The sequence below is a fragment of the Thamnophis elegans genome, chromosome 3, assembly GCF_009769535.1.
Source record: "Thamnophis elegans isolate rThaEle1 chromosome 3, rThaEle1.pri, whole genome shotgun sequence".
In the NCBI taxonomy this organism is placed as follows: domain Eukaryota; kingdom Metazoa; phylum Chordata; class Lepidosauria; order Squamata; family Colubridae; genus Thamnophis; species Thamnophis elegans.
This window is the reverse complement of record NC_045543.1, coordinates 93690256-93718087: the sequence shown is the minus strand read 5'-3', so window position 1 is coordinate 93718087 and position 27832 is coordinate 93690256. Positions and strand designations below refer to the sequence as shown.

The following is a 27832-nucleotide window of genomic DNA, read 5'->3' as shown; positions in this document are numbered from 1 at the left end:
TCGAACTCATCCCCCCTGGAAATAAATACTGTCATTATTTTCAACTGAGGTTAAGGAATTTTCCACTATTAATATTAATGATACTTAAAGTAAAAAAGTGACATTTATAATCACTGTCTTCAGTTAGAATTTGAAATGATTAAGTAAATACTACAGATCTCAGACTCATTATTTTTTAAGTAAAATCTATTAATCAAGTTCGACTTCTAGTAACTACATGATGAAATCTATAAAGATCTTTTGATATATAGATATACATACATGCATACACACACACACACACATACCAACAATAACAACCAACCAGCATCTGACTTTACTTTCTTCTGGTTATTTACAGTATTTAGATTGGAATTGTCAAGCTAAACAAAAGCCCTGCAAACAGTTCAGTTCCAATATCACCCCACCCCAAATAATGAATATTCTAGTAATTTGGGAGAGTGAATAACTCTGAGCAAATTAATTTTTAATTTTGGAAACAATGGTTTATATTTAAGGGTGAATGATCTTCTGTGATTTGCAAATACAGACTTGCTGTCAGCATTGACTTCATTCAGTAATCAGGAAAGAAACCACTCAACTCCATTTGAATTGAAATCAAGTGTACTTTTATTAATTATAAATGAACAGTTGCAAAGCAAAACTGAGTCTGGTTAATTAGGTGCGAAGGCGGATAATATCAAGCACAATTCAATCCCCTCCCCTTGGCACCCCCGTTCATAGTCCAATTATAATGTACCCAACTGTCAGGTGGGAGATAACTTCAAAAATCCTCATCAGGATGGAATGCTGGACAAGTTGGCCTTGGCGGGAAACTCCCTTCTTCCACATGTGCAGTAAGGTGGTCAGAACAGCGTCTAGAAACTTCCTCCCGCACATAATGATTCCCCTCCCAGATACCATGCCCCCCCCTCCCCGTTTCAATGACAGCCGAAGCAGCAGCAAAGCAGAGGCTGACATCTGGCCCTCCTCCAGAAAAGGGTGGTCAGACCTGTAGAAACAAAAAGAACACAAACAAACAGACAGACAGACATGAAAAAGAGAAAGGGGGAGGAAAGAAAAAAAAGAAAAAGGAAAATTAGGAGAAGTCCAAATTCAGTGTGGGAAGGGGGGAAATGCTTCCAAGCCACCAGGTACTGGATACGGTTCTGGTGCTTATGAGCCGAGGTGGCGCAGTGGATATGGTGCAGTACTGCAGGCCACTTCAGCTGACTGTTATCTGCAGTTCAGTGGTTCTAATCTCACTGGCTCAAGGTTGACTCAGCCTTCCATCCTTCCGAGATGGGTGAAATGAGGACCCAGACTGTGGGGGCGATATGCTGACTCTGTAAACCGCTTAGAGAGGGCTGAAAGCCCTATGAAGCGGTATATAAGTCTAACTGCTATTGCTATTGCTTATGAGAGTCCAAAATCTCACGGACCTTGAAATGTTGCTCACCCTCAATCAAAAGCGGAGCGGGCGGAGGAGGGAGAGGCGGCCGCAACGACGAAGTGCAGACAGGCTTCAGGAGGTTAACATGAAAAACAGGGTTTTCTACTATTTTTCCTTTTTCTTTTTGGCTTCATTTTTATTTTATTTTTTTAATTTTAAAGTTAGCTGGCCTTATTATACTCAAATGCTTGTTAAAGAATTATGCCGGGCATGGGACCTGCGAAGCCGTAAGGGGGTTAGGGAGGGGGGATTATAGGGGGGAGGGGGGAGGGTGGAATTACAGTTTCAATCCTTAGAACAATAAGAATTCACTTGTGTACTGCGGCTCGTTTTTCTTTTTTTTTCTTATTTTCTTTTTCTACTTTTATTGTAAAAAACAAATTGAATTGTATGGATACACCAAAGTGAGGAGAAGAGGGAAAGAGAAGGGAGAAGTAAAGAGGGAGTGAGAGGGAATGTATGGAGGGTGAAATGGAGGGAGGGGGAGATGTCTGAGGGGGTAGGGAAGTAGAAGAGGGGAATGCTGGAGGGGTGAAAGGAAAGTTGGAGGGGGAGAAGAGAGGGTGTATGGGGGAATGAAGTGTCATGGGGTTTTTTTTTTTTTTTTTTTTTCCTTTTTTCCTTTTTTTTTTATGCACAGTATATAAGTGATTGTATAAAATGAATATGAAAATGAAATAAAGATATATATGAGGTAATAAAGATTTTCTTTGTAAGCCGAAAAAAAAAAAAAAAAAAAAAAAAAAAAAAACAGGGTAAATCCGGTTGAGGTGCTTAGGCAGCTGGAGCCGGACAGAAACAGGGTTGATGATCTTGACAACGGGAAACGGGCCAACATATTTGGGCCCCATTTTTTTTTACTTTTGGGGTGTTTGAAGAAATCTAGTGGACAAATACACTTGATCACCAACTTTGTATTCATAGGGCTTAGTCCATTTCTTATCAGCCTGTTTCTTATGAGCGTGGTGCGCAGCATCCAGAGTCTGAAGAGCTAAAGGCCAAATGTGCAGAAGGTGGTCACTCTACTCGGACAATGATGACACTTGGGGCTGTTCCTGAGGAACTTCAGGAATGGGCACAAAATCCTGGCCAAACACCACACGGAAAGAGGTGAACCCAGTGCTGCTATGCACAGAATTATTGTAAGCTACCTCCGCATGAGGCAACAAATCTACCCAATCTTCCTGTTGGTAGTTGATGAAACAACGTAAATATTACTCTAGTACAGAATTAGTCCTCTCACAAGTCCCATTAGTCTGAGGGTGGTGGGCGGAGCTTAACCCTTGGGCGGAGCCAATCTGCTTCAGAAACTCCTTCCAGAAAACGAGGTGAACTGAACACCTCTGTCCGAAATGATGCGGTCGGGCACCCCATGTAAGCGGTAAATATGGGAGATGAACATCTTAGCGAGAGACTTAGCAGAGGGAATCTTGGAGCAAGGGATGAAATGGACCTGTTTGGAGAACAAGTCGGTAACAACCCAGATAACAGTGTGTCCCTGACTCTCGGGAAGTTCGACAATGAAATCCATGAAGATCTCCTTCCAAGGGGCCACTGGACGAGCTACCGCCTGGAGTAACCCCTGTGGCTTTCCCGGAGGGCGTTTAGCAGCAGCACAAATGGAACAACTGACAACATATTTCTCAATGTCCTTTTTCAAAGAGGGCCACCAAAATTGCCGCTTGACGAGATGGAGTGTCTTGACGAAGCCAAAGTGCCCTGCCATCCAGGAATCATGAGCCCGTTGAAGAACAATGAGTCTAAGAGACGCAGGAACGTATAATTTTGTCCCAATCCAAGGCAGTTCATCCCTCATAGTGCATTCATTCATGTGCTGTCGGAACCAATCATCATCAGCGAGGGCACTTTTCAGGTTGGAAAGAAAGTCCTGAGACATCTCTACCTTAGAACGGGCTTGACTTCTAGTAACAACAAGAGCAGCGAGACTCGTCGCGGGAATGACAGGCTGGACCACACTGAGCTTAGAACAGTTGTATTGAGGAAGTCTGGATAAAGCATCAGCCATAAAAAATTTCCCCCCTAGAATGTATTTTAAGGTAAAATTAAATCCATTGAAATGCTGAGCCCAGCACATCTGTTTAGGAGAAAGTTTTCTGGGCGTTCTCAAAGCTTCCAAATTCTTATGGTCAGTCCACACCTCGAAAGGGTGCTTGGCGCCCTCTAGAAAATGGCGCCATGTAGCCAAAGCCCAGTGAACAGCAAACGCTTCCTTCTCCAAAATGGCCCAACGTCTTTCCGTGTCGGTTAGTTTGCGAGAGGTGTATGTGCAGGGTTGTTAATTACCTTGACTATTAGCTTGAAGCAACACAGCCCCCACAGCCACGTCACTGGCGTCAGCTTGAACCACAAGCTGTTTGATGTGTTTGAGGACTGGTTCCTCCACGAAAAGCCGCTTTGATTTTCAGTCTGTTACCCCTGAGGAAGTGGACAAGGCCATCGGAGCAGTGAGTGCCTCCACTTGTGTACTGGACCCGTGTCCCTTCTGGCTGGTTGCGAGCAGCAGGGAGGCTGGATCCAGGCGATTATGACCTCATCTCTCCGGGAAGGGTCTTCCCCCCCCCTGTTTAAAGGAGACACCGTCCTTGGATCCAGCTGTCTTAAATAACTATCGTCCAGTCTCCAACCTCCCCTTTGTTGGGAAGGTTGTTGAGAAAGTGGTGGCCTCTCAGCTCCGTCGGTCCTTGGAGGAAACTGATTATCTAGACGCCTTCCAATCTGGTTTCAGGCCTGGCTACAGCACGGAAACTGCTTTGGTCGCACTGACCGATGATCTCTGGAGAGCCAGAGACGGGGGCCGTGCCTCCGTTCTGGTTCTCCTGGACCTCTCAGCGGCCTTCGATAACATCGACCATGGTATCCTGCTGTGGCGGTTGCGAGAGGTGGGGGTGGGAGGCACCGTTCTTCAGTGGTTCTCCTCCTACCTCTCGGGCAGGTCGCAGTCGGTGTTGGTTGGAGTAAAGAGATCGACCCCTAGGCCCCTTAATTATGGGGTGCCGCAGGGGTCGGTCCTGTCCCCCCTCCTGTTCAACATTTACATGAAGCCACTGGGAGAGATCATCTGACGGCACGGGATAGGATACCACCAATACGCGGATGATACTCAATTGTATCTGTCCGCCCTGTGCCAACTCAGTGAAGCAGTTGACGTGATGTGCCAGTGCCTGGAGGATGTGAGGGTCTGGATGGGGTGAACAGACTGGCTCTCAATCCTGACAAGACTGAGTGGCTTGTGTTTTTTCCTCCCACAAATTGGCTCAGTATTCCATCTCTCAGGCTGGGGGGTGAAATTATATGCCCTTCAGACAGGGTGCGCAATTTGGGAGTCCTCCTGGACCCACAGCTGACTTTAGATCATCAGTTGTCATCTGTAACCATGGGGGCGTTTGCCCAGGTCCGCCTGGTGCACCAATTGTGTCCCTACCAGAACCGGGAGGATCTTACAACAATCACTCATGCCCTCGTGACCTCAAGACTGGACTACTGCAATGCGCTCTACATGGGGCAGCCCTTGAAGAGTGTTCGGAGACTCCAGCTGGTCCAGAATGCAGCCGCGCGAGTGATTGTGGGTGCATCCTGGTACACCCATGTTACACCTATCCTCCGCGAGCTGCACTGGCTACCTATTGGTCTCCGGATACGCTTCAGGGTGCTAGTTATTACTTATAAAGCCCTACATGGTATTGGACCTGGGTACTTGAGAGACCGCCTTCTGCCGATTACCTCCCACAGACCCATTCAATCCCACAGATTAGGCCTCCTCTGTATTCCATCTGCCGGCCAATGTCGGCTGGCGACTACTCGGAGGAGGGCCTTCTCTGTGGCTGCCCCAGCGCTTGGGGAACGAGCTCGGACCCTCTCCACCCTTCGGGCCTTCCGGACGGCCGTGAAAACCTGGCAGTCCCAGCAAGCCTGGGGTTGAGTCCCCCCCCCCCTACTCGAGTTTGCTGTGTCTGTTGTGCTTTTAAATTGTTCGTATTGTCCGATTGTTTTTGTCTTATTTTTTGTAATTTCCCCTCCCTTGGCTTTTGTTCAGCCGCCCTGTGTCCCTTCGGGGAATAGGGCGGCCTACAAATTGAATAAACTCCAAACTCCAAACTTTAACTTCTCAAAGGCAGCTTGGCATTCCATGGTTCAATCCATTGCCAAGAGAAACATGAGAGACATGAGACCAAACAATGCAGAACAGCTGAAGGCCCCTATTGAAGCATCCTGGTCTTCCATAACACCTCAGCAGTGCCACAGGCTGATAGCTTCCATGCCACGCCACATTGAGGCAGTAATTGCTGCAAAAGGGGCCCAAACCAAGTACTGAGTACATATGCATGCTTATACTTTTCAAAGGTCCGATAATGTTCTATGGACAATCCTTGTTTTATTGATTGCATGTAATAGTCTAACTTTCTGAGATTGTGGATTTGGGGTTTTCATGAGCTGTAAACCATAATCATCACAATTATGACAAATCACAGTTTGAACTATCTTGCTTTGCATGTAATGAGGCTTATCTCAAATATTAGTTTCACCTTTTAAGTTGCATTACTGAAATAAATGAACTTTTGCATAATATTCTAATTTTTCGAGTTTGACCTGTATATATTTCCTTGGAGATCTATATTCCTTTATATATTTGTCAGCAGCACTTTTAACCAAAAAACCTGGTTATTTCCAGGTTTCCAGGTAGAAACAAAGCTGGATATATTCTTTCACTAATTAAAATAGTCAATTTTGCCATCTCTGCTACTTCCATCACTTTTTCCATCCATTCTTCTGTTGTGGGGATTGACGTATCTTTCCATTTCTGTGCTTAACACATACAATAACAAAGCTCCAAATCTTTTTTCCAGTCCCTCACCCAATAATACCAAAATAAAAACTTCAGGTTTCAGTTTTATATTCATTTTAAGACATTCCACATTATAACATGGATCTGTCCCCAGTATGTATTTGTTTTATCAAGGCTTGATATTTATTTTAAAGCTATTTACTAATTTTAGCTTTACCTCACACAGGTTTCAGATTTTTTTTTCTTTTACCCCAGAACCTATTTAGCTGTAGCAGCTACTTTTTCTCTCCTTACTTGTTTTATAAGATTTTTATCTCCTGAACATTGGACCGTTGTTGGCTTCTGTTTTGGATTATATCCTGACTTGGAGGGGGTAAGACTGCGAAGCTATTGCTTGTTAAAATCTGGCGTTTACGCCCTGCCCCCTCCATTTGCAACCATCTCAGCCACTCAGACTTTGCCTTTTTCCACATCTTTGGCAGCCCGGACTTAATACCTTCGGCAGCCCCTTTAACCGCCTTTTGATCTGGCGGCCAAGGACACTCTAACCGCACAATTTTTAACTGGTATGGTGAGTGCATGGGATTTGTTTGTGATTGAATGAATGGCCCACTTTTATTACCCTATTGCTACTGTATTTTTTATGTGTTTTAATTATTACGTGGGGATTGTCTGAGTGAGTAAATGAGTCTGTCTGATTCGGAGGGCCTGCCGGGGAACACGGGAGCTATAGGGGTGGTTGAGGGAACCACGGACACGGGAGTGGGTTGGAGCATTGCGGTCGTAACGGGGAGGGGCAGATATGGCGGGGACTTTAGGGCTGGCCATTACCGGGGAAGGAGGGCTCGCTACGTCACAGAGATCCCGGCCCTATGAGTTCCACTCCGAGGCCAGATGGCGTGAGTAATCAGGACCCTGGTCTCAGGCTGTTGTCGCTAAATGCCAGGTCTGTGGTTCACAAGGTTCCCCTCGTCCGGGACTTAATTTTAGACGAGAAGGCAGACCTGGCATGTATTACTGAAACCTGGCTGGGCCCGGAGGGAGGAGTCCCCCTCGTAGAGATGTGCCCAGAAGGATTTCAGGTGCTTCATCAGCCGAGAGCCCAGGGAAGGGGTGGGGGTGTGGCTATCGTTATCCGGGAGTCTTTAGCACCTCGTAGGATCCCTGCTCCGGAGCCTGTCGGGTGTGAGTCTCTGCTGGTAAAGTTGGACCTCAAGGGTCTAGTGGGTTTGCTGTTAACGTACCTGCCTCCCAACAGCGTTGCAGCAGCCCTCCCCTCGCTCCTCGAGTCAGTAGCCGAGCTAGCAATTGAGTTCCCCAGACTTATGGTCCTGGGGGATTTCAATTTGCCTTCGCTCGGTGAACACTCTGATGGGGCGCAGGAGTTCATGGCTTCCATGACAGCCATGGGCTTGACCCAGGTAATTCGGGGCCCAACCCACTCAGCGGGTCACATGCTCGACCTCGTATTCCTCTCGGAGCAGTGGACTTGTGATCTTGGTCTGAGGGGTAATGAGATCATACCCCTGTCATGGTCAGACCACTGCCTACTGAGGCTTGACTTCCGGAGACCAAACCCCCACTGTAGGGAGGAGGAACCGACCAGGTGGTTCCGCCCCAGGCGACTTATGGACCCCTTGAGGTTCCAGACGGAGCTTGGGGTTATTCCCGATACTCTCGCCCACAGTCCGGTGGAGACTCTGGTTGCTGCCTGGCACTCAGCAGCATCGGAGTCCCTTGACCGGATTGCGCCACTACGGCCGCTCCGAGGTGGTGGATCCCGGAGGCCTCCTCGGTTTACCGAGGAACTCCGGGAAATGAAACGTCGGAGGAGACGCCTAGAGCACCTATGGAGGGCCGATAAATCCGAATCGAACCGAGCACTCTTAACAACTTGCACCAAGGAATACATCAGGGCTCTTAGGACAACAAAAAGATCGTATGTTGCCACCTTGGTTGCATCCGCTGAGTCTCGTCCAGCCGCCCTGTTCAGGATAACCCGTTCCCTCCTAAATAGGAGGGATACGGGGGACCCCTTGCAGGGTAGGGCTGAAGATTATGTCCATTTCTTAGCGGACAAAGTTGCTCGGTTTCGATCGGATTTGGACTCCACCCCTGCAGATCCAGCCGAGGCACAAGAGGATAATTCGACAGACCATCGCTGGGTTGAGTTTCAGGATGTTGCCCCCGGGGACGTGGACAAGGCCATGAGAGCTGTGAGTGCCTCCACCTGTGTACTGGACCCGTGTCCGTCCTGGCTGGTTGCCAACAGCGGAGAGGTGACACGGGGCTGGATCCAGGCGGTTGTCACCGCCTCCCTTCGGGAGGGGCTCTTCCCCTCCGCACTTAAAGCGGCGGTGGTGAGACCCCTCCTGAAGAAACCATCTTTGGATCCAGCCGTTCTTAACAATTATCATCCAGTCTCCAACCTCCCCTTTGTTGGGAAGGTTGTTGAGAAGGTGGTGGCCTCCCAGCTTCAGCGGTCCTTGGAGGAAGCAAGTTACCTTGACCCATTCCAGTCCGGCTTCAGGCCTGGTTACAGCACAGACACCGCTTTGGTCGCATTGACCGATGATCTCTGGAGAGCCAGGGATGGAGGCCATGCCTCCATCTTGGTTCTCCTTGACCTCTCGGCGGCTTTCGATACCATCGACCATGGTATCCTTCTGCGACGACTGTGGGAGGTGGGGGTGGGAGGCACTGTTTTGCAGTGGTTCTCCTACCTCTCGGACAGGTCGCAGTCGGTGTTAGTTGGGGGGCAGAGATCGACCCCTAGGCCCCTAACATATGGGGTGCCGTAGGGGTCGGTCCTGTCCCCCCTACTATTTAACATCTACATGAAGCCGTTGGGCGAGATCATTCGGAGGCACGGGATAAGATACCACCAATACGCGGACGATACGCAGTTGTATTTGTCCGCCCCGTGCCAACTCAGTGAAGCGGTGGACGTGATGAACCGGGGTCTTGAAGCCGTTAGGGACTGGATGAGGACTAACAAGCTTGTACTCAACCCGGAGAAGACAGAGTGGCTGTTGTGTTTCCCTCCCAATAATTTGGCTAGTGTTCCATCACTCAGGCTGGGGAGCCAAATATTATACCCCTCAGACAGGGTTCGCAACTTGGGGGGAGTCCTGGACCCACAGCTGACCTTCGATCACCATCTGTCGACTGTGACCAGGGGGGCATTTGCCCAGGTTCGCCTGGTGCGCCAGTTGCGACCCTACCTGAACCAGGAGGCTCTCACAACAGTCACTCGTGCCCTTGTGACCTCTAGGCTGGAATACTGCAACGTGCTCTACATGGGGATGCCCTTGAAGAGCATCCGGCGACTTCAGCTAGTCCAGAATGCGGCCGCGCGAGTGATTGTGGGTGCTCCTCGGTTCACCCACATAACACCTATCCTCCGCGATCTGCGCTGGCTACCTGTTGATCTCCGGGTGCGCTTCAAGGTGCTACTTACCACCCATAAAGCCCTTCATGGTAGTGGATCTGGGTACTTGAGAGACCGCCTCCTGCCAATTACCTCCTCGCGACCGATTAGATCACACAGATTAGGCCTCCTCCAAGTTCCATCTGCCAGCCAGTGCCGACTGGCAACTACACGGAGGAGAGCCTTTTCAGTAGCAGCTCCGACCCTTTGGAACGACCTCCCCGTGGAGATTCGTACCCTCACCACCCTCCAGACCTTCCGCACAGCCCTTAAGATCTGGCTATCCCGCCAGGCCTGGGGTTAAAGATTGGGATCTGTCCCCACCCGAATGATGAATGAATGTTGCTTCTATTTTTAATTGTGTATTGTCTGTATATGTCATTATGTGTATCCCCTCCCTATAGGTTGTAAGCCGCCCTGAGTCCCCTCAGGGAAAAGGGCGGCCTATAAATAAAAGCAATCTAAATCTAGCTTTAAGTTTCCAAAAGTCAACCATATCTAGGCTGTCAGGTGTTGAAATCAAAGGAAGAAATTAAAGGTAGTAAATACAGTTTATCAAATCTTTCTTTCTTCTGGAGGAGGATACTCTAACTCATGCCTGCCTTTAGAGATCTGAGGACTTTCTTCTTTTTCAAGTATTGTGCATGAAGCGGCTGACCTGCTGGATGAGCTTTTTTTTTCTTCCAGCACTTATGTGTATTTATGTATATATTATGTGTATATAATATTGCATTTTGGTTTTCTTTACATTGTGTTATTATATGGCCCCTATAATTTTCACTTTATTGAATCAGTGTTTAAATCCACCAATAAGTAGATCAACCAAGGTAGTTGAGAGATACGTTTATGTATATACACGCAACACAGATACACACACTACTCTACTCACTTCAGTGGGTATATATACATATAATTGATCTCTGTCATAAATTATTTTTTGTCTAATGAATTAGTTTGAGATAAAGCAAGTGAAGAGATGACACCTTTGAGGGATTGAAAAAATGTTTATTTGGGAGGAAAAGTTTAGGATGAAAATGATCCTTTTACCCCCTCCCCCCCAAAAAAAATGAAAAAGAAATGAGGTGCTGTTAAAAATGCCAAAATGGGAAAATAGCATCTGGGGGAAAGCCGCTCCAGAATTGCTACTCCAAAATCATAACTGCGATTTTGAAAGAGATGATAAAGACAGCACCTTAAATGAAAAAGCGAAGATACCATTCCAAGTAAATGCTGACTTTCAAAATGGGAGTATTTTAGGAAATAGAACATTTAAACATTATAATTTTGGCTTCTCTGGTTGCCCTACTGGATAATGTTATGATCTAGCTTTTTCCTTTTGCATAATTTAGTTTTTCTAAAGTTGATAGCCAAATTACTTCCCTGCAGTAGCTAGCAAAGAGCATTTTGAAGAACTACTGTTTTTAACATTACCACAAAATTACTATCTTGTGCATTGATGATTGCATCTTAAAGGAAAGACATTAAATTATGATTCTTCTATTTGAAATAGTTCCTTTAGTGATTTCAACTAAAAAGCTCAGATCATAATTTCCAGTTTAGAGTTTAGTCTGAAGTCATTACATCATTTTCTCCTGGTGACTTCTTAAATGCTAAGTAAGTACACAATATAAAATCCTTAATGCACATTTGCAGTATTAATGAAGTATGATCCTATACGTAGTTCCCACTGAGTTTGGTGGAGTTTACTCCCAAGACTAAATTGAAAGTTCAATATATAGTTTATTTTTCATTTGTTGTAGTGCCAGATATTTAAACCTATGAGCAGAGACTCTCTTCTGTTTTAAAGAAAGATAAAGATTTCTCCAGTTGTGTCTGCTTGTAGGAGTTGGTGCTCATTTCTGTTTCTTAGCTGAAGGAGCCATTGTTGTCCGAAGACATTTCCATGATCTGTGGCCAACATGAATATATGTTGAGGTGCATGGAACGCTATTACCTTCCCACCAAAGTGATACCTATTTAGTTACATTTGCATGCTTTCAAACTGCTATGTGATCAGGAACTGGGGCGAGTAATGAGATTCACTCCATTGCACAGCACTCGGGTCTTGAACACGGGCTGTGCCGAGTTTTGCAGTTGACAAGTTCAACATATTTAACTCTGAACCATTGTGCTCCCAACCTGCTGAGCCATTGCACCTTAAGATTCTGTTTTTAGATGGTGGTGGTTGTTGTACTATTGTTCGCTGGTTCAGCTCTTTCTCTGTGAAAGTTCCCAATGGGTATTGATAGGGAAGTCCAGCCCTTGGCTGCTATTCTGTAGTGTACTGCAGGGCTTGATACATTCTCCATTCTTTTTCAACATCTATATGAAACCACTGGGTGACATCATCTGTCACTATGGATTGAGGTACATATTGTAGGCTGATGACACCCAACTCTTTATTTCCCCTCTTGTGGACCTAAGTGATACTGTTGCCACCTTTTTTTGGTGTCTGGAGGTGTGGGGTTCTGGATGGGATATAACAGGCTTCGACTGAACCCTGGTAAGATGAAATGGTTTTGGGTACACGGGCATCTGGGGCTTTGTCACCTTTGGCTCTTGATGGGATGACACTGCCCCAGAAAAATCTGTTCTGCAAGTTGAGAGTTCTCGTGGACTCACAACTTCTGTTCAAGGAATAGGTGGTAGTTGCGGGTAGGAGAGCCTTTGCATAACTTTGTGTTGTGTGTCCGTTGCAGCCTTTCCTGGACCAGGATTCTCTTCACTTAGTCTTTCAGTCCCTAGTCATCTCATAATTGGACTATTGCAATGCTCTCTACATGGGGCTACCCTTGAAGAATATTCAGAAGCTATAGTTGGTGCAGAATGTGGCCCTAAGAATGGCCCCTGTGACACCACTGTTCCCCGAGCTACACTGATTACCAGTCTGCTTCTGGGTACAATTCACTGTTTTGGTGATTACCTTTAAAGCCCTTCATGGCATAGGTCCAGGCCACTTGATGCTAGCAGAGGAGGCATACTGCTGGTCCCATCAGTCCAAATATTCCATCTGGCAGGGTTGAAGAGGATGGCCTTTTCTGCTGTTGCTCCCATCCTCTGAAACATCTTGCCGCCCAATCTGAGGTTGGCCTCAACTCTCCTATCTTTTTGTAAGGGCCTAAAGAAGTGGCTGTACCAGTCAGCTGGGGCCCTAGTGGGAGATCAGCACAATGGAGATGGTTGATTGAGTAATAACAGATCCCACTTCCTACTCTTCTGCCCCCACCCTCCCCATGTGTCTTTGGTTTTAAGGTTTCATTTTAGCATTTTTTTAAAAACTAAGATGTAACTCTAAGCCACCCAAATTTCCCTATGGTAAGATGGGTAACCAATAAATTTTATAAATAAAATAAAATAACATTGGTATTACAGTAACACTATTTTAAATAATGAGGCGAGAGTTGTCGTTGCAACAGTAACGTTTTTTTCCGGTTTATTTGTAATAAGGAGGATTCAGAATGCGGACAGCTCCTGACCAACTGACAGCTCTTTATATACTCGAGCTGTCAGTTGGCCAGCCAATAGACAACCGGCGCATATCCCTCCAGCTGGCGGGTGCGTCGCAGGCAATCGGATGCCGGCTGTTCCAGCCCCTCCCATCAGCTGGCACGGGAGGACGTAACACGCCTTCCCCCCAGATAGCGCATGCGTAGTCCCGCAGATACGCTGGTTGTCTGCACACGCGCTGCGATCTCCTCAGTGCTGGGGCGTCTACCGAAGGAGGAGGATGTGTCCTGCTGCAGTGACATATCGGAGGGGCTGGACCAGACCCGGAGCCGTGTGGAGTGGGCCGAGGTAGGATTGCATAGCTTAAGGGGCAGAGACACCCGTCAATGTTGTCGGGCCTAGTTGGAGGAGTCGCGGATGGTCGTGGCTGGGTAGGCTGGTCGGCCACAGGGCACGCAGGCCCCGGCTGAGTGGTGCGCGGAACTTCTCATTCGGGTGGACGTAACACACTATAACTGGACATCACGTTAAGAATGAGAAAACCTATGTAGGGTTTCTGACCCTATTGGTGCCACAATAACTTACAGTACGTCTCATGATCTTCAAAGCAAGAAGGTGTTGTAGCCAGAGGCTCTTGAAAAAACGGGTTTGCAGCCCTTAGAATTCTTTCAAAATCAAACTTCAATTTTTTTCAGTGATTATGAATTTTGTTTAATCAGTGCAATTTTTAATTAACTTTAAAAATACATTAAATTATCGTTAAAATCTGCACTGGTATACTACTTTTGGTGTATACTCCATCATGTCACTCACGGGCGAACTGTAGTCATTGAACTGAAAAAAGTTTCAAAGCTCTACTAACACCTATTAAGAGAGTATTAATTAGGAGATATAGAGGGACACAAGAATATTCATGAAACCATCTCCTTTTTCAATTTGTGCTGGTAAAGAGGTCTGAATAAAAGTTGTAAAATGTGATCAGATGAACATAATTCCTGTTCTCAGATTTCTTAGATGGATAATGGAAACTGCATTTAGTATATGCATTGTATACAAACTTATCTCAAAATTGTTTGATTTTGAAACAACCATTTCAGATGCTTCAAGATCAGGACATGATTTAAAAACTTTTCAAGGTTGGAAACATTTTACAGCTGTATGCTGTAATTTTATGGAGTTGCCAGAGAATTCTGAGATTCGGTGAATGTTGAACATTACCTCCAAGTGGTTATTGGTTTATTTTTAAATTTTCTAGCATGCTGATATAGCATTGGAGATGGATCGTGTCTCTGGTATTACTGGCTGCAGAATGGCATGCTGGGCAAAATGGCAGGTATTCAAGCAGCACATGATTCCAAAAAAACATTCAGGATTTAGTCTGTGCTGCTTTTGGAAAAGATTTGAAAAACTGCTGTGATTCACCAGCTGCACTTAGATTCTTATTGCTGTTGGATTTTAATAAGTATATCTTACTGCAGTAAGTACTTGTTTTTTAAAAAAGGTTAGTTTTTTTATTGCAATGCATTAAAATTAAAAGTATAGCAGAGTTTTAAAAACTGAAAATGGTGTTAATATAACTGTTTTTCCTTGTTTAGCAATTCATTACCTTATAAAGAAGTGACATTTTAACCTTAGTATGTGAACGACTTGGAAGATATTGAGCATATTGAGAAATATTATTGCAATCTATCATAACAGCTTTGTCACAGTAGAATATATTGCCTCATCCTTTATTATTATTTACCTTTGATTAGTGGAGAATGCTGCCTTTTCCAGGCCAGATAAGAAATTATTTCAAAAAGCTATTCTTCAGTGTCTGGAATAATGCCACTTTTCTAATTTTTCAACATTACTCTTTTAACCACTCCTCATGCATGATAGTCATAATTCTTGATAAACAAGTTCCAAAATATTTGGTACCTAATTTAATGCTACGTTGACATCTTTAACATTTAAAGGTGATTGCATAAAGTTTTAAAAAAGAAAACAGATAAAGGTTTCTCCTGTCTAGTTGTGTCCGCCTCTAACGGTTGATGCTAAGGGAGCTAGCATTGCCTGAAGTTGCTTTTATGGTCATGTGGTCAACATAACTATATGCCAAGGCACAGGGAATGCAGTTATCTTCCCACTGAAGTAGTGCATATTTAACTAGTTGCTTTTCCACACTTTGAACTGCTAGCTTGGCAGAAGCTGGAACAAGGACAGGAGCTCATCCCATCACATGGTGCTTGGGCCTTGAATTGCCAACCTTCTGGTTTATAAGCCAACTGCTAGGTTACCATGCTCCATCCATATGTCTGCTTACATGCATTAAAATACCATTCCAAAAAAATAACAAATGATCAAAGAACCATATTGTATGGGTCAATATCACATTTTTACACCTCCAATAGGAAACATCGATGTCCTTCCTTTTAAATTCATTATTTAGGGAATCCAATAAATTCATATTTAAAAAAAATGATAACTTTAATCGCAAATCTGTTCATATCATTTTAATATTTTTAAGAGTTGGAGCCATTGATAGAGCATTGTTGAAGATTCCAACTCTTTAGATCATATTTAAATTATTCCAAAATGTTCACTTAAAAAAAAAACTTCCTGCCCTTTTGATAGAAACATGTTATGGAGTTTATTTTGTCATTTCAATATGAAAGCATCTTGGACTTTTGAAGTGGTCAAAGTGTCTGGCTCATATTGAGCCATTCAAAGTGCTTGTTGAAAATGCTACACTGTTGTGAACTAAAAGCTCAAATTTAACTTGAAATCAGGAAAAATCCTTAAAATAATAATTACGTACATAATTGGTTTAAAGGCATAATCTCAGCTTCCACCCCTTCTAGTCAAAGGTTTTACCTCTATAATAAAACTAGATTTTTTTCTAAAGAATTAAATATTAATGAGTATTATTATCAAAACTATTCTGTGCCACAATATGTCCAAAGATTTCTGACAGCTGGTAATCCTGGAAATAAAACACCTTTTACTAGTATATGTTGTTCCAAGCATTTGCTCTGACTGGAAGGCAAATAGATAATAGCTTTACAACATAGCCCATGGTAGATATTTTAGATTCTTCTATTCATCTTCTTGTTTTATCTGACCATGATGTCTGACATTAACTCTTTGATTTAAAAAGTTTATGGAAGGTATTTTAAAACTGCTTTGTTAGCAAAGGAAGGGAGAGCTTTACTAACAATAGTGTTCTCATAGACATTCAAGTCCCAAAGTGCTTAAACCAAAGTCATTAAGTTTGGCCACTTGCAAATCAATAGTCAATAGAGCTCTTTCAACACTTCTCTAATTTGGCATCACACCATCATTTATTCTCATCCTGTCTACAGTTCTACATTTTGAAAGTTCCTTGCTTAGTCTCCTAAGTTCTTATGAAGCAAGTCAATATGTTTTTTGCAAATGTCTTTAAAATACAATGTCTCCAAGCTTGTTATATGTTGCATATAATTCTTGGAAAGTACCCTGTTTGAATATGTTTACATATTTTCCAACTGTTGTCAAAATGTGACATAGCCAAATGCAGGTCAAAGCATCTGAAAAAGTTTAATATAGCAGGGAAAAAGCATTGCTAATTGTGAAAGCCATTAAGCTGAAAGTGATGTCTGCTTTACTAGTAGAATAGTAGTGTTCTGTGTTAATATTTAGCAACACAATTTAATGCAGTCTTAGCAAAAGTACAGGAAGAAACTTTACCCAGATTGACAGGAAGATGTTATAGGTGATCCTAGTGGGTAGCCTCCATATTGTTTTAATAATGGTACTCTGTACTACCTCAAAAATTCTATGGAAGAGAAAGCTGACACTACAAGTCAAATGGCATACTGCTAGAATATTTAAGAGCAGCTGTAGATGGAGCACTATAACCCAGAAGACAACCTAGGAGAATATTTTTTACTAAATAATCTTTATGCCTACTTCTAATATGTGCCACAAGATATGTTAAGTAGACTTTTTGAAAAACTGTTAGTCTGGGGAAGAATTTGTTGTTTGCAAAGCTGTAAAAGCAACTGTTATAGTTTTGTAAAACCTTTTCAGATAAAATTCATAATTATCACAGAATTAGCTTTCCCATAAAAAAAATTCTATTGAGAGCCTAATGTAAAAATATAAATGGAGATACTATAGAAAGGTAGTCAAAAAACAGTGATCCCCAACCTTTGTAGTTTAGCAGCCCAGCTGTGGGGAGGGAATAAGGTAACCTGGCTGTTTGAGGTGGACTAGTGCACATGTGCTTGCACACACACTTCCACTCACACAAGACAGAAGAGAAGCCTTTGGGGTGTGGTTTCGCGCTCCTTCAGGCTCCTCTGTGCCAAAAGCTGAGACCTAAAGCAGTGCAAGATTGCTCCCCCAAAGCCTTTTGTCCATTTGCAAAACCTTTTGGTGTGGAAAAGAGAAGCCTTTGGGGGCGTGGTCTCATGTGTCTTCAGACTCACTGAGGCTGCCCAACGCTCCAAAAATGGATCAGGTGTCCTGCGTAGGCAGCCTCAGTGAGTCAGCAAGCTGAACAGGTTGCACTCGTCCCACTCAGCCTCTGATCTCACAGTTCCACAGGAGCAGGCTGCTTGGTGGCCCAACTGCCCGACCGATGGGGAGAAGGAAGCAGGCCACAAGGACAGTTCTACTCACTCAAGAGAGAAGCCTTTGGGGTGCCACTCATGCAAGTGGAGCTGCATGTATGCATTGACCCTCCTCTCATGCAGCCCAATTCTGAATAGATCATAGCCTGGGGGTAAGGGACCCCTGGTTAAAAGAACTAGCAGAAGACACTGTCTATTTTTTTGGGCTTGGTTTTGTTTTTTAGAATTATTGTCCCTAATGTTGTATCTGTGGTCTCATGCCTTTGTGTCAGCATGCCTAACTCCTACCTGGCATTTCTGCTATCCACCACCCCAGTAACTGTTACAGGTCATCAGGAGTGGATAAAGGTGCGGCCGAGCGTGTCCAAAGGCACAGAGAGGAGATCCCGGCTGCCCCTTCCGAGCAGAGCAGAGCTGTGGTCAGATCTCTCTCTCCCCACCCGAGCAGGCTTCTTGCAGGTCCCGAGCCTTTCAGCCCATGGCTCATCTGGCCAGTTTAGGTGCCCCAGAAGAACAGCAGCAGCGGGAGCCACAACAGGAAGGGCAGTAGTGACAGGCCCACCACCGCAGTCACTCTCAAGCCAGCCAGAAGTGGCACTGTGACAGACGCCGGGGATAAGGGGGTGGCGGTGGCAAGGGCAAGCCAGGGCTTCCCTCCCTTCCCACCTGAGTGGGCTACTTGCGTGGCTTCAGCTCGCGGCATAGATGTGGATCCGTGGGCTGGAGTGCCTGGCCGGCTCAGGTGCCCCAGAAGAGCTGGCTGGTCCCCGCACAGCCCCAGAAGAGCAGCAGCAGCAGCCACAGGGGGAAGGGCAGGAGCGACTGGGCAGCCACTGCAACTGCAGGTAGCTCGCCTCCTCGCCAGCAGTTCCTCTTCCAGCATCTTGGCTGGAAGTGGCAGCTGCTGGGGAAGGAGCAGCAGGCAGGGCAGCCAGCCTTCCAGCAAATGATGCCCTGCTGCCACATGTGCCCAAACCGACCAGATGCTCTGGACCGCGGATCTTCATCAGGGCCAAAAATGTTTGTGCGTGCTCCCGTTTTGGCACTTGGCCTAGCATATCAGCACCTGGTCTAAAATGTAAGCTTTACTTTGTAAACAAGCACAATTATGTTTACTTTCACTAGTTGCACTAAACTAGGCAGGGTCTATTCTTGAATCCTGTTTCATCTGAGCCAATTCTATTTACTTCTCCATTATCATTCTACAAGAAAGGACCTGAATTTTTTTGAATGTAATATGTATTTTATTTGCAATGAATTGCATTGCTTGAATTTCTGCGAGTTGTTAGTTTGAAAAGTAGGAAATAATTGTAACAAATAATTATTGATTTTTTGTGGTTTTTCTTTTGCTTTCATAATTTTTACTTCATTTTTTGTGTCTGTACTTATGTTTAACTATTTACTCTATTGACTGCTCCCCCCTGAACAAAAAAAAAAAAAAAATGTGACATTTGTGTTGCTTGTTTCTTGCACCGAAACTACTCCCAGAAATGCATGGAGGAAGTAACCACTTCTGTTATATTTTCTAGGAAATAAAACTTGATCAGGTTACCAAATCAGCACTTGGGAGAGAAATTGACTTTGCGGTTATCTGTAAAAAGGTATGATGCTTTCAACTTTTCTTAAAAGTTGTATTTTTGTTTGTAAAGTCTCTTTCTAGCAACAATATATTAACACATTTGTTTAAAAACCGAGCAATGTATCACAGTACATTCAATCTCAATGCACTTTTTCAATGAGCATTAAAGCTAACTGTTTGTCAAGTGATTTCAGAAATGTAGGAATGCAGTCTCACAAACAGTATTGTTTTATGGATTAAGATTCTTAACTTGGGAAATTTATTTTGTTATTTTTCAAATGCTTTGAAAAATGTTGGCATTTTTTAATGCATTAATAACCAAACACGTGATTACTTAAATAAACTCTTTACATTCTTTTCTTTAAAAGAAATGTATATATAATCCTGAAGCCATTAAATCAGTGGTCCCCGGTCCGCGGACCGGTGCCGGGCCGTGGAGTACCTGGCACCGGGCCGCAGAAGCCGGGTGTTCGCTGTCCCAGGCGGCCCCGCTGCGGGGAAACGGAAGCCCCGAGAACAAAACAGGCGTCAACGCAGAGAACGGGAGCCTTGCAGAAACAGCCCTTCGGGCGCTTCCTCTGCAGCCGGAAGCTTCAGCGGCCAAGGCGGCTCCGCTTGAAGAGGCTCTTCGAAGCTTTTTCCGGCGCCGAGAGGAGGGCTAACCCGCCCTCCCTAGCCAGGGCTCCGGCTTCGCCACATGCGATGCTCGGCGCATCCCCCGCTGCTGCATGGCCTGCGAACCCCGGCAGCTCCGCTTTCCGGCTGCAGCGAAAGCGACAAGGCACCTGCCGAGCGGCCCCAGCCCAGTTGGCAGCGGGCATACGGTCCCAGCCCAGCCAGCCTCATCGCAGCGAGGGGCTCTTGGGGAAGCCGCCTTGCTCGCCCCCCCGACCGGCTAATTTGCAGGGCGAGGCTTCCCCGGATGCAGTCCCGGTGACTTCCATTCGGCTCGTCGGAGCTGCCCCGTGGCCAAGAAGTAGCCAGGAGGGCGGCCGCGGCTCCCCTGGGTGAGGCCTGACCATGTCTCGGGAGGCGCCCACGCGAGCACGGCTCAGCCGGCAGCCGGGCGGGCCTCCGGAAGCACCGGCGTTCCTCTTCAGTGGGATCGCCGAGAGGCCGAGGGCAGAGCTGCTCCCTTCCTCCCCATGGAGCCCACCGTGGGGAGGGGGCGAGGAGGGAACCGCCGCCCGTCCCGGCAGGTGGGGGCGGCGGTTCACCGGGGAGACGATCCGGAGGTAAGCACGGCTGACGACCACGCCCGCCCACCCACCTCCTTGCGGGCCACTTTGGCCTCGGCGTGCCGGAACTTGGACACCCTGAACAGGCTCATGCACCTTTCCCCGCACCTCTGAAGGACGCCGACCAATGACCGCCCTCTGGGCTAGTGCCCAGAACCGCTTCGCGGGAGCCCTGTGGGCGGAGGGGGTGGGCAGGCAGAGGCGCGAACAACGCCCCCCCACCCCTGCGCGCGCTCAGCGGGCCACGGTAAAATTATCAAAGGCTGACTGGTCCGCAGCGATAAAAAGGTTGGGGACCACTGCATTAAATGAATGAATAAATAAATAAATAGCCAATTCTTTGTGGCTTAGCAGCTCTTACTGAGTTAATGTAATCATTGATATTGTACATACACTTTATATTGTATGAACATGGAATTCTATCACAGGTGTGGGTTTTGCTTTCTACTTGTATATTTGCATCTAAAATACTTGCAATATGAAGATGAAGCTTTCACTGGGGACTTGGTTTTGTTTTGTTTTGCTGTTTGTGTTTTTAATTCTACACACTTTTAGGGCAATACCATTACTTAGTTAGTGTTTTTCAAACTTGTCAACTTTAAGATGTGTGGACTTCGACTCCCAGCCAGCTCCCAATGCTACTCAGAGTTCCCTGGATGTCAAAGTAATAATATCTAAATATTCTTTTTCCACAAATACAAGATTAGTATTTTAGATATAGGTTTTACAGATTTTTAAAGAGCTCTTTGATCTTGGCTGAAGTGGAAACGACTGTGGATGTATAAAACCACAGTTTCCTGATAAATTTCCATGGCAAACAGATGTGAACTTTAAACAGAAATAGCTGTGATTACTTTGGGAACATTGGTGATGAGAGAATGTTACATGGAAGTGTAAAATTTGCCTGCTATGACTAATTCTGTTCCAGTAAGGTACGTGAATACATCCTCTGAACCTCAGAAAATGTGTATATTTGAATTGTGCTCTTAAAATATTTTCAGAGCAGTGGAATTTTTTTTGCCTAATTAGTGTCTCCTCTCATGCCAAAGAATATATCTTTTAGCAAAACTAGTTCAAGAAAAAGTTAGTTATAAATATTCCTGTCTTGGATTTCTATTTAAATGGAACAATACTTAACTTGAATGTTTTGTTTTTTTATAGTCTATAGTTTCATTATATATTTTATTTACTATATAGTCTATAGTTTCACTATGATCATAAGCTCAGATTCCCTGAGTGTGTCAATTCTGTTGATGATCATCTCATCTGCATATAAACCTTTTGATGAAGCTGCATGAATATTTCCCTTGCCATAACCTGCAAGATGTCCACGTCAACTTGCCCAAGTAGGAGAAATTTCCCCATTTTATATATCCTGCTCAGGTTATGGACAGCCACTGATGGCCTTGAAAAAACACTGCAGTGATAGTTACAAGGATATGTTTTAAGCCAAGAAAATGAAGGCACTAGGAAGAAAATTAAACAGATTGCACCTTTAATTCCCTGGGGTATAGGAGGGAAAGGGAAGGGAAAACATAATTAGCCTTTCAAGATTCTGTTACTGTAACCTATAAGAATAATCTGAAACCCAAGAGCTTATTAGACAATGCTTGGATTGTGAGCAATTATTATTATTTGATGCATGCATAGTGTTAGAAAATATTTCTTTAACCCCAGACATGGACAAAATCCATGCAACACAATATCTTTGTGACCCCAGTACAAATAGCTAATACAAATACAAAGAAATTATTTCAAGGAGCTTTTGTCTGTTGTGGTGATGTTCTTGAATAGATGTCAGGATTCTTTTCAGTTGAGTTTCAGGGAGAGACATAGAACCAAAACGCTTCACATTTCTAGTTGACATCTGACAAAGCCAGAATAAAGATAGTGGCTCAGTGGCTTAATGATGCTGGAGATGGTGTTTGCTCCAGTGGTTTGAGTCCTAGCACTGCACAGCAGTGTGAGCTCCTGTCACTCTTCTCAGTCTCTGCCTACCTAGCAGTTAGAAAGCATGTTACATGTGAGCAGATAAATAGGTACCATGTCGATGGGGAGAGGAGCTGGTGCTTCATGTGGATGGTTAGAATCCTGCTGGTGCTGGTTGCAAAGCCCTTTTGCAAGGTGGTTTCAGTGGAGGGAAAGAGACTCAGATGATACTTGAGAAAAGCCGCTCATCTTAATGTTGAGCTTCGCAATACACCCTTGTTTCAAGGAATATTCTTGCAGAATGAATGACCTCTTTCTGTATTTTTCTGTTTTGTTACTATATTCTCAATCAACATAATTTTTCATTTTCCCAATATAGCCCAGTTCAACAGCAAGAGACAGAGCAATTGCTAGATTGGCATCTCATCCATTACTGAAGACCAAAATTGCTAATATTAAAGGTAAGCAGAATTCACTCCAACTCATCTTGTACAAGATTGTTTTCTAAATTTGCAGTCTCTCACTTGAATATATCTTAAACCATACAGCAATATGTCTATATGTTATTAGCCTTCAAAAAACATTTATAGTTGCCATGCAGTTTAAATATTTTTCTATTCTGTTCACCTGTAGGAAAGGCAGAAGAACTCCAGAATCACCAAGAAAATTAGCTGATGCCCCAACTTCATATAATCCAAATAGTTGCAGTGTTTTGTGTAAAAATAAAGCTGCTTTAAGTAGTGCATAATGTTGCATGTATATCTTCTAGTAGAAGATTAATAAACTATAAAACTTTTAATTAACATTCTTACTCTTGTGAAACTAGAAACTAATGAAAAGAACCAAGGATTCTGAAATCCCTAATAATACTGTGAACGTAACACAGTACAAAAGACATATAGTTCATTAAATAAAGATTTTGGAGAGCTGTAAACTACTTAAACTTGTAGATAGCAGGGTTGTTTTAATAACTTCTTTACCATTGCTGTGCTTATATACAAGTTGTTGCTTTTTAAAAAAAATCAAACCTGGGTTTCTTTTTCCTAGCTGCGGTGGAAGACTTTAAAAATGCAAGACAGAAGCCAGCTAGAGCTATTTCTTCAACGGAACAAAAACTGGAAGAGCAGCTTAATAAGCATCCTGAGGAGACCCAGCATTCTGTTAGTAGCGAAATACTTAAACAAGCTGAATCTCAAGATAAAACAAAGGCGATTGAAAAAGCACAAATTGATAAGGGGGAAAAACATATTTTTGAGAGTAGAGTACAGAAAATGGCAGATAATATGAAAAAATGTCTCTCACTCACTTCTGCTGTGCCTGACACAGAAAATGACAAATTAATCCATCAGGATCAAATTGGAAACTCTGAATATTCACAAGAAAAAGTACATTTGAATGACATTGTGAACAAGACAGTAGGTGACTCTGATGAAGATATGGATAAAAGTGAGGACATTAGAAAGGAGGAACGTTTTGATGACAGTACAGAAGAGAGGTTCTATAATCAGTCTTCCGGCACTGATGAAAGTAACAACAATGATGATTTCTTCATTGGCAAAGTAAAGAGAATGAAAAAAAGGAGAGCGGCTAATGCTTCACAACCTACAAAACAAAAAATTAAAGCTATGCCACTAAAAAACCCAAAGGATCCACAATGTGACAGGCTATTAGACCAAAATTCAAAAGACAGCAACCAGAGTTCAAAAGCAGGGAAGCTAGAATCTGTGTTTTATCATTCATTGTCCAACAACAAAGAACCTAGAATTGTGAGAAGGTAGGTTTTGCACTGAAAATCTGATCAATGATTTGTTGAAACTGTGTTCAAAAATGTTCAAACAATAGTTTAAAAACAATTTAGTTTTTTCTGATAATGAAATGGAAGATAATAGTGTCCTCCTCAATCTTAAGAATCAAACACAAGACCTAGAGGTTTCCCCCATCTCTTCAATGTAGCATGTAACAAAAACGAATTATGCCCTTGGGACAAAAGTAAAATTCCTTTATTTTCATTGGGACTGAATTTGTGTACCGAGTCCCTGGAGAGGAAACAGAAGGGTTATAGTGGGGAAGACAGATTCTAGTTAGGCCCAATAAACATAGCATTAAGGAGCTACTATCAAAGAAACATGTCATTAAATGCATGCCTGTAATTTATGTGCTGCATATTTCAAGGTAAAAAAGCTCTGCCTGGAGTTGTGTTTTTGTGTTCTATGTTTTTCCCCCCCATAACAAAGTAAAACTGCATCAATTCTCTAAGCTCGGCTATGTGTTTCCACTACTGTCTGCCTTACATGATCCCTTCCTAGTTATTGAGTCAGTTTTCATATTGAAGGTTATTCAGAGAAACTGGATCTTATTAGCACCCATTAACAGATTAAGAAGAATCTAGCTTAATTATAGGAAACATTATAGAAATTAAGTCATATTTGGCTTAGCTTGGCCATGCAAACACACTTATGTAAATAATTTATGCATTTAGGTATGTACATTAGATTCATTTTTTTATTCACTAGTAGTGTGTTCTTTGCTTGAAATTATCGTCTTTTTTCAATGTTAACTCTTGTATTTTTTATTTTAGGAATATTAGAGGCCATTATATGAGAGACAGGGCAAGTAAGTGAGAATACTAAAGTAATATTCTTGACATTTGTTTTTACTCGCGGACAATGAAATCTAGCTTTGCCTTAACTATATAGTTAATGTTTTTATTCATCATGGACTTTGATTTTTTTAAGTATTGGTATGTTTAACAGTCTAAAACCTGGGATGTGTTTAACAATATTAAGGTTGTTTCTGCTTAATAAATATGAATTTATGTGGTTTACCATCAATTTATAATATAGCATAATGTATAGTATGTGAAAAGTTACTTATACTTTCAGTCAATTAATCCATTTTTATTGGGTCATAGACAGCAAATGAAACAATAATATAACAATTAGGATAAAAACAAAAACAGTTCTGAAGTATCTAAGAAGACTCAGAAAAAAATGGCATACCTTACAACAGTGTTTTTCAACCTTTTTTGTGCAAAGGCACACTTTTTTCATGAAAAAAATCATGAGGCACACCACCATTAGAAAATGTTAAAAAAAATTAACTCTGTGCCTATATTGGCTATATATAAAGTGTTTTTCCCACGGCACACCTTACACTATGTCACGGCACACTAGTGTGCTGCGGCACAGTGGTTGAAAAACACTGCCTTACAAACTGTGTAACAGTACTTAGTCATAATCAAGGAAATAAAATCTGATTTGTCTGACAATAACAAATTAAGATAAAAGAAATCTGAACAGCCGGGGTATTAAGTAAAGAATGGAGCTGATAATAGTTGGGTGTCTGTGCAGGGAGGACAGTATAAAATAATGTATTTCATTGTCTCAATTATTTCTCCACCACATTGACAGTCTCTATTCAAAGGAGATCTTTCAGAATCTCCCTTCAATAAAGCCTGTTGGAAACGACATTGAATTTCTCCAAGGATAAAACACTTCTAAATTTTGAAATTATTATGCAACTAAGATTGAGTGCATAACTGATTGAGTAAATAACTGATTGAGTTACTTACACTTTATTGTTTGTTAATTTTTGGACAGTTTTTGAAAAAAATCACCCACAGAAACGGATGTCTAAAAGTTCGGCAGTGAAACATACTATTGAGAGGAAGCCTCCACAGCAACCTCTTCATCCATCATGGGAAGCAAGCAGAAAAATGCGAGAGCAAATATCTCAAATTACAGCATTCCAAGGGAAGAAAATTAAATTTGAAGATTAGAATTTTTTTTTAAGATTGAATCGCTGATTTTTTTATTTTTATTTTATTTTTTGCAGTGTTACACATTGACAGTCCTGCAGAAAGTATGTGAAGCGGTATAAGCTAAAAAAATTTACTTTGAGGAAAAATAATTTTTCACTGCACAACGTTCTGTTTTGACATTGACACTTTTTCTCAATCATATTTTTTGTTTAACATAGAGATTTTGCATAAAAAGATCAATGGATTGATTCTGGTCTGTTGACATGTATAGAAATTTTTCGTGGAGAATATTTTGAATATTGAAGGTTGATTTTGATTGCAAGATTGATTTTATGGTTGTTTGTTTGTTTACCTTTGCCATTTAGCCCCTACTCAACTGCTTCTTTCCTGTGATTATGAATATGAAACAGAAACATGAATGCAGTCTGCAGAATAACTGATGAATCTTATGAAAGTATACTAGTGCCTTTGAAATATTATGTTATAATAAATCTATAGTTTAAAATACCACATTGCTTTATTTATGGCATGAAATGTAGCCTTTCTGTTTACTTTCTATTTCCTGAACAAGCTGAATGAATAAATGTGATGGCCTGATTAAGCACCATAAACTTTAAAACTAGAGTGTGCTTGAACGAATATTTGTGGAATATTCAGAAACGGATTCTTCTAAACAAATATAGTTGATATAAAACCATAATAAAAATTGAAATGGAACATGACAATGGCTACGTGCTTTTATTTGGCCTTTCAATATTTTGAGAATATAAAAGTATTTGCATTTAAAAATATTACCTCTACTTTTCTAAAATTGATTACGGAACTGTAGGCTTTAGTTGTTCCTTACATTTGTTGCAACTACCCATATTTCCCCCAAAATAAGTCTGAGTCTTATTTTCTTTTGGACCTCAAAATAAGCACTAAGGCTTATTTTTTGGGGGGGTGTATTTTTTCATATATGAAACACCCACTTCTGCTTGCTCACGGCAGGGTAGGAGGCCACGTGGCGCACCAGTGCCACTGTCACAAGGCAGGGAGAGTGGAGCTTTTCCATGCGCCCCGCACCAGTTTACCTCAGGGCCTCTGCAGTCAGACCACTTCCGCCCTGACATCTGTCTTGTCTCGCAGCAGTAGCTCCAGCAGGCCCATTCAACAGGAACCTGTGTGACTGTTGGCTCACTACTTCTGCACGGCTGCAACTAAGCAGGAGGCCAAATACCACACTGGTGCTGCAGCCACAAGGCAAGGTGGCAGAGTGGAGCTGCCCCACACATCAGGGCCCCCGCAGCCAAGCCATTCACACCGTGACACTTGCCTCATCTTTCGACCACAGCACCAACAAACCACTCGGGCTCCTGATCTGTTGTGGCTGTGAGCAAGCAGCAGAAGTGGGCCAGCGGCCACATGGGCTCTTGCTACACATGGCTGCTGGTGCTGCGGCCATGAGGCAGGTGTCAGGGCATGGATGGTTTGGATGTGGGAGTTCTGAGGAAACCGGTGTGGGGCACATAGGGTAGCTCAACCTCCCCCCTTGCCTTGTGACCATGGCATTGCAAGCAGCCAGATGAAATAGCCGACTGGCCGGCTTCATAGGCTCTTAAGTATGGCTTCTTTTGGG

The 27832-nt window shown here is 43.3% G+C and overlaps 1 protein-coding gene across 1 annotated transcript in view; it reads left to right on the top strand.

Annotated features, from left to right (window-relative positions):
- SRFBP1 (serum response factor binding protein 1) overlaps positions 1-26936 on the top strand; it is a 48705-nt gene extending 21769 nt beyond the window's left edge. Inside the window, exons 4-8 of the mRNA XM_032214257.1 lie at positions 19238-19309; positions 22834-22915; positions 23502-24228; positions 25033-25067; positions 26054-26936. Coding sequence (XP_032070148.1) covers positions 19238-19309; positions 22834-22915; positions 23502-24228; positions 25033-25067; positions 26054-26232 — 1095 coding nt within the window. The 3' untranslated portion in view covers positions 26233-26936. The remainder of the gene's footprint in view (positions 1-19237; positions 19310-22833; positions 22916-23501; positions 24229-25032; positions 25068-26053) is intronic.
- Positions 26937-27832: the final 896 nt, after the last annotated feature.